Below are 7846 nucleotides of genomic sequence, written 5' to 3'. Positions count from 1 at the left end.
AGCCAAACTTTGGTTTATTGATAAAATTAACACCATTTATTATTATTTGGTACTTTCATGATACAATAATTTTATATTATATTCATTTAACAGTCTCTTTACATTCTATAATTTCACCTCTGTCACAGTGTATCATACAATTTTACAGTGGTAAAAAATGATCAAACACCAATTTATTGTACACAGCAAGAGATATTATTCAGTACTTCAGTACTTGGCCATGTCTCCTAAAAGACAATAAAATGCTTGATTTTTATATTTTGCTATAGTAGTCTTGTACTAGCCAGTGGTAATAGCAAACATCCCAAGATTTATGTTGAAAAGAAATGTGACGTGAATTTTCTGGTATTTTTGGGACATTACTCCCATTCATTAATATTAGATACCATTTTAAGCCTTTTAATGCTACTTACATCCCTGATAATGCTGGCTATCTTTAACCAACCTCTAAAAAAATAAAACGGTAGAACAGAGTCAGTGCAGTATAAGTGCAGGCACCCTACTGACATGTTCCAATGTAAAAAGTCAGTCGTACTCTACTGCCAAAAAAAAATGGAAAGTGTTTAGATAGGGTGGTCGCCCATCACAAGACCAGCTTCAGTGCATCTTGTCAAAGCATCTGCGAAAGTCTGAAGTTGTACCGATTCTTCCAGGATGAAAACCTTTTGGTGTTTTGATGATGAAAACAGTCTCAGGCAATGCTGCAGAATCTCCCATGTACTATATGTTCAACTGAGACAGCCTGTACAGACAGTTTTCATTCTCATTTTCTGTTTTCATGGCCTTTCACAGTAGAAATTCTTCACCACGCAATGAAGATGATCATTCACTGGCCTTTACCTTGCTCACAAAGGGGTAAGTTTGAGGACACCACCCCTATATCAGAGCACCTGCTGTCATCTTACTTGATATCCCACTTTTACACAGGTGCTATCTTGATTTTGGCAGCTAATTGTATCTAGACACAGTACTTTGACATGGTCAAACAGTATATTGACAAACACTAGACATCTTCTCAATAGATAAAATCAGTGCCCTCAGTGGTGATGCACCACATGTACCGGACCTAAAAAACATCCCATCCAAACTCTTACCACTCTTCCACACAGAAGAGAAACTAATTAGAAACTCAGTACTGATGATGTATACATGCAGGTTGGTGGTCTTGTACAGTGGCTACCACTGTAAACTGAAACCTTTCAACAACATTGCCTTCAGTTCTTCAGTGCAAATTGCTGAAATGTGCAAAATCTCAAGTAGCAGGTTTTGGTCAACTGTTAAAAAAGAAAAAGAAAAAAAAAAAACAAGGTCCAACAACATTCAGGACTTTCAGCCAATCAGAGCGTAAGGGTAAGGTCAGCCCCACCTACAAATCGGCAGTGGACGTTTTCCAGGAAGGGCAGCTGTGATTGGAGGAGGTCAACGGTTGTTATGGAGATGTCTTTGCACATGGAGACATCGAGTGTTCTCAGCCTCTTACAGTGCCGCATCAGGAGGGACAGAGATCTGGGGGTTCAGAGGTCAAGAGTTAAAAATGTATCTTCCTTTATCTAGGGCTACAGTTACATTTGGTAGTTCAATGTGATTTTTCGATATCTGATCCTAAACATCAGATTTTATGAGATCACAGATTTTCGCGCATCCAGATCTGACGCTTGATGCATCTCGGTGTGATCGGATGATAAAAGCACTGAAATGACAAGTGTAACGTGTGACATGTGAGGCTCACCTGTCAGTAATGTTGTCGCAGCAGGAGAGGTAGAGATGCTGCAGTCTGTGGAGGTACGGCGCGGCCTGCGCCACTCCGCGGTCGCTGATCCGGGGGCAGTGGCTGAGTGCCAGGCTGGTGAGGCTGCGGCAGTGCCAGGCCACCGAAGCCAGGCTGGCGTCGCTGATCTCCGGCAGCATGGAGAGAGAGAGGCGGTGGAGGTCTGGGTAACGCAGCACCTGGGGAGCGAGAGAGGGAAAACAGATTGAAGCTATGGAATCATTTCATGCATGCTATGTTCACACTATAAGGGCCCAATGCCCAATTAGGAAGGCAGGGTGGCCTACTGGTCAGAGAGAACGCTCTTAGGACCAGGATTGACTCTAATTGTCAAGTAACCTACTGAGAGATGCAGTTCTGGCAGCGTACTGAGTGACACACACATATTCACACACACACACACACACACACACACACTCTCCCCTCCACCCCACCTGTGTGATGCTGCTGTCGGTGAGTTTGGAGCAGGCGGACAGGTCCAGCTCCTGCAGCCTGTTGAGCGCGAGCAGCGAAGCCCCCTCCTGCTGTCGAAACAGGCCCAGGTCCTCCTCCGTCACCAGCTTGGGTCGCTCCTGGAAAGGCATGCTGGGAGGCCGGAAGAAGCCCATGTTGCCGAAGGTCCGGGTGAACCTGGGACCCTTGTCTTCCTGCAGATGGGATGAGCGGGAAATACCAGATGATGATAACAGCTATGAAACGACATACTGAGTTGACATCGGCTTTTCTTTTCCTTTTCTTTATTTTTCCTCACTCCGTCCGCCTCCCTCTCCCCGTCCCGCTGTGATTCTCACCATCTGCTGGGCGGGTTCGCACTCTTTGGTCGGCTCCACCATCCCCAATAAGCCCCAGTCTGTGATCTCTTTGCACCAGCCGAGCCGCAGGACGACCAGCCCCTGCAGGTAGGTGGCGATAGCGCGCACGGACAGGTCGGTCAGGTAGACGCACGAGGTCAGGTCCAGCTCACGGAGTGTAGAACCGAGGAGCTGGGCGAGGGAGAATACGGCTAGGTCCTACATAGATAGAGAGCGCGAGAGAGAGAGAGATATGAAACCATCAGAAAAATTTGAAAACATAAAGAAGAGTTTTTCTTTACTGTCTGATTCTCATAAGCTAGTAGCTGTGATACTTGGAAGATGATACCGTGTTTATAGCAGGAAAATATATATCACTTTTACATCATTCAAGACATTCAAGAATAGTAGCTGACTGTAAATATGAGAGAGAGAGAGAGAGACAGAGAGAGAGAGAGAGAGAGAGAGAGAGAGAGAGAGAGAGAGAGAGAGAGAGAGATCGTGGCAGCCTGATGCCATGATAGAAACTGCAGCATCACAGCTACAGTATATTCTCTACTGTTGCACCTAAGCTAGATTTCTCTCTTTCTCTTTCTCAATGACACACACACACACACACACACACGACTGACCCTTATATAGGTGCAGCTCTTGAAGCTGAGCGTCTCCAGCCGTGCTTTGGTGGTGTCCGGTCCCGTCAGGCCCTTCACCATCTCCCCCCCGCTGACATGCAGACACTCGGACAGGTCCAGACTCTTCAGGGACGACACAGACAGCAGGTCAGCAAGGCCTGTGCGGGACACGAAACCGTTAACGTTGGAACATAATGCATTTTTACTGAACTTGCTTTCCATTTATACTTCATCATCAACCTTATCCTGCCTCAGACCTTAGCAGGTTAGATGTACCCACTTCTATGGAACAAGCAAATACAAAAATATACTCTGAGCACCTTTTTCGGTGACCCTCCAGTCACGGGACAAGGAGAGCTGTCTCAGTCCCTTCAGGCCCAGTCCGATGGCCACCACAGCCCTGCTGGTCAGCTCCGTACAGGCACTGATGTCCAGACTCTGGAGGCCCGGCTGATGCTTCACCAGCATCTCCACTGAGTAGTCAGTCAGCTCCTTACAGCCTTGCAGACGCAGTTCCTCTAGGGACAAACCCTGAACCTGGGACAGGGACAGAGAAAAAAGCACATGTGAGTGAAAAACATCCACAGTCTATGCATCTTCTCTGAGTCGAACCAATGGAATAGTTCCTAAAGTGCAAACTCCGATCATCTTCAGGCAGGTTAAAGCAAATGCTCAAAACCTGGGCTTGGTCGGTGCTCCCCCACCTGTGCAACGGTGCGCAGCGACTCGGGGGTGATGGAGGTTCTGCTGAGGTCCAGAGCCACGAGGGTGGACTTCTGCTCCGTCAACAACCTCCGCAGGTTCCTCAGGGACAGTAACGCCGATGAGTCCTGAACGGCCCCCACCGGGCACCCTAGGTACGGGTCGAACTCGAAAGCGATATGGCAGCCGGCCAGAGAGAGGCGGCGGAGGCGTGGGGTGCAGCCAGTCAGCCGGTTGAAGGTGAGGTCAGAGAGGTAGCGCAGGTCCGACAGGTCCAGCTCCTCCAGACCAGACAGAGCTGACCTGACCTGGGATGAGAAAACGCTTTGTTAGGACGGAGAGCGGCTGGGAGAGGTTGAGGTTTTACTTTTATCTGCAATATTTGTACATGTATATCAAATAAACTATCATAAACATCCTTCTCTCACCAGAGGGCTGCAGACATGAAGAGACACTTAACAGTTCTGAGTAGGAGGAGATAGAGCTATTGTTTGGACATAGGTAGAAAGGAAATGTTCTCCTGTTTCTCCACTTAACTAGACTACTGTCACTAAAAAAAGTGATGAAAAGAATGAACATCCATTGTAAGAGGGAGTGAGCAAGTTTTAAATTAGGCTAAACTCTAAGTCTCCTCTGGCAGTCTATCTGATTTTGTGCAAACAATAGCACTGAAAACAGGTGGGGTGGCATATTCCCATGACAAATGTATATTAAATAATTTGGTCAGTAAAAATTATTCTTGGCAGGTAACTGGTAGGTAATTTATCAGCCCTTGGCAGGTGAGCTAAAAGTTAATTATTAGACACAGAGTCTAATGTGTTCGGACAGTGTACATATCACCATTACAGTCTTAGTTCACTTAATTCATCTACAATGTAATATAGATTTAACATTAAAAGATGACTATGAAGCTAAAGAGGAACAGACTTTGAGGATGATCAAGCCATGTTGTCAGAACAGCCAACTCAAGTCTTGATCAAACAATGACAACAGCAAATGAGACCGCCTTCAGCTCACTGTCCCAATGACAGTGTGCAGACACACCTGCTGCCTGTGCTCCTCCCTGGAGAGGAAGGCTCCGGACATGAAGAGGCTGTCCAGGCCCCTCAGGTCCAGCCTGCGGAGGGAGGTGAGGCGGGGGAGGAGCCCCAGCAGAGAGGCCTCTGTTATACTGCTGCCAGGCAGGGCCAAGCTCTCCAGCTTGGGGCCCAGACACACACCCACCTGAAGAGAGAGACAGAGGGGGGAGGGGGGGGGGGAGAGACAGCAGAGAAAATTACAGAGAAAGAGAAGAGAGACAGGAGGAGGAGAAGAGAAATAGAGGAAGAAGAAACGGGTAGGAGTAAAGCAAATATGGAAGCAACAGGGAGGCAAGAGGGAGAATGGGGCGATGTTGTACCATTCATTTCATGCTATGATAAGGTGTGTGTGACAGCATATTTAATCTAATGTAAACATTGATAGATTAGACTTTGACCTCATCTCCCTGGGCAACAGTTAATGTTTTACAAACACCTTGGTAATACACACATCTTGTGTACTGCCAAGCCATTCATTGGGGAACAAATGGCTTGTTGCATTTGCGTGTTCACAAAGAAACTGAATAAAGAAATCTCACATCACTAATCCATATACACTATAGTTGCCTCATGTGTGCTGTGTTACACAACTTAATGTCATCACGCTCAATGAGGTGAATTCTAACATAATAACTAGCTGCTGTGAACCTTGGACCATGATGTGTCTAATGACTGCTCTACAAAATGTGTCAGTGTGACCATTAGTGAACATAGTCACACCGTACAAATATTACAAACTTAAACCACAGGATAATGTGTGTATGATCCAAAACTTTATCTTATATTGTAAACCTTGCATCTCTGAAATGTCTGAACTCTAATCCTAACCCTACCCTTTTCAGGGACTAATAAAAACTTGTTTCTTGCTTGATGACAATGTATTTTTGAGTTTATTCAATGGGTTTTGAAAAAATTTCATAAGCCCAAGAGGTGGGGGAATTTTCTCAACCCACAGAGGAGCATGTAATCCTTCAATTGAAGTGAAAACATTAAAACCACCAAAATTGGGGTTAGATGGTTTTCACACGACAACAGCAACTGACTGTAACTATCCGCAAACACACTAACCCATAACTATGACGTGCTGTGTTTAGTATTGACCCTGTCCCTAACCTGACTGGACAGGTATGACCATAACAGCATAACGCACCTCCAGTAGCAGGGCTCGGGACATACTGAACCCATCGAGCTGGCTGATGATCAGATTGCAACGTGACCTTCCACCCAGACCCCTGATCAGCTCCAGGGATGAGGATGACGCCGGGAAGCGGAATGTGACGTTCTTCTATACAGAGAGAGAGAGACAAAGAGAGTAAGGTAACTTCCACTTCAATTCTATCCTTTCTATTAAAAAATCTATTTTGCATAACCCCAAGAAAAATACACACATACAGCCCTCTCCACTTAAACTTTCATCTTTAAACCATTCAACAGCTTAACCCCAACACTCTTACCTTACACTTTTCATTTAGTAATAATTGATAATTTACACAGAAATGAAGCCTTTATTACACAAATGTACATTTTTGGTCTGGTGCAGACTACCTGGAAGCACAGGTCCTGGCTGGCGATGTACCAACTGTGGCAAACGAGCGACGCTTCCTTCCTGTCTGAAGCGTGGAGAAAGCTCAGGATGTAAATGATGATCTGCAGCAAGGGGTAGAAACAGTGTTGGATTACATCAGATAAGCTTAAATTAGATGATGTTTATTGCTCCCAGAAGAAGAGAAAAATCCACCCAAGGCTATATAGAAACTAATCACACTGCATAGTGATGCATGGTTATTGCCATCTTGTTGCATTACTCAATAGCATAATGAATAAATGAATGAATGACATATTGTTCTGTGACAGGTCAAATCGATTAAAATTCATTTAAAGTGCACTTTACACAGAAATGTAATCAAACACTGAACATGGATGTTAGGAACAATTTGAAAGAAGGCTAACACTTGGCTGATGAAATGCACAGTAAGTGGTGGGCAGGACAAGTAAAAAGCCACATCGGGACAGTAAATTAAGCAGTCGCTGTCAGCTTGGAGAGTTGTAGTCAAGTTATACAAGCACAGGGCAGATAATCATCTTTTTTTATCCATGGGTGGGTGTGTATTTCTGAGTTCCAACGACTGCTCCATTGATCGCTGGCTGAGTCAACACACTTACCAGCCTCAGCCCTAATTCACCAGCATCTGGCAGGTGGTGAGCATTTGCTCTTCATATCAAGCTCATAGCAAAAACGAACTCTCACTGGGAGTGATGAGAAATAGGTTACAGTCAGACCGTTGGTTGCCTCGAGGTTAGAGAAGCTGGTTTGTGAATGGAAACACAAACCAGCTCAGACTCCCAACGCACCAGCTGAGAACATGTGGGTGGGGAAATTTAGTTGACCAACTCCTCTCCCACGGCAATTTCCACCGAGGTTGTACTGGGCAGCTCCCAGGTGTGTGAATATATGTGTGAATATGAGTGTAACTGTATGAATACGAAGCAGGCTGTTGCTGGAAAAGAGCATGCATGCTCAGTCAAATAAATAAGCATTGTAACCCACCAGCTAACCCCAACTAAGCTAGCAGACAAACTAATAACCACAACCATAACCATACCCATTACTCACTTCAATTGGCAGCTCGGGCGTTTCCATGGCAGTATCCTCCCCATTGCTGTCACCCATTGCAGCTTCTTCTCGGTTACAAAAAGGGAGTCCAACCTTCCACAGGCATCACCAGTTGACCAATTAACTAGCTAGCAGCAGGAGAAGTTTAAAGCTGTCGGCTGAGCTAATGTTAGCGGTATAGCTAACGGCTGGTCACTGATGAGAAGCTGTTGAATCGTTTCATTCTCACCCGTAAAGCGACTGTCCGTGCACGCTGGTAC

General features: G+C 45.6%; 1 protein-coding gene across 1 annotated transcript; it reads right to left on the bottom strand.

Annotated features, from left to right (window-relative positions):
• Nucleotides 1–44: 44 nt before the first annotated feature.
• fbxl9 (F-box and leucine rich repeat protein) lies at nt 45–7846 on the bottom strand. Its single transcript, XM_071547356.1, has 11 exons — nt 7587–7846; nt 6518–6619; nt 6123–6257; nt 4938–5117; nt 3896–4201; nt 3512–3728; nt 3192–3349; nt 2560–2778; nt 2203–2415; nt 1730–1947; nt 45–1506 (listed from the first exon to the last, which is right to left on the bottom strand). The coding sequence occupies exons 1-11, from the start codon at nt 7641–7643 to the stop codon at nt 1338–1340; spliced, it is 1974 nt and encodes a 657-aa protein (XP_071403457.1). The 5' UTR covers nt 7644–7846; the 3' UTR covers nt 45–1337.

This window comes from Centroberyx affinis, unplaced genomic scaffold, assembly GCF_046629955.1.
Source record: "Centroberyx affinis isolate AG114_WGS23_722 - 3 ecotype Tasmania unplaced genomic scaffold, CSIRO-AGI_Caff_v1 ptg000270l_1, whole genome shotgun sequence".
Classification (NCBI taxonomy): Eukaryota; Metazoa; Chordata; class Actinopteri; order Beryciformes; family Berycidae; genus Centroberyx; species Centroberyx affinis.
The sequence above is the reverse complement of the archived record's forward strand: the minus strand, read 5'-3'. Positions and strand labels throughout refer to the sequence as shown.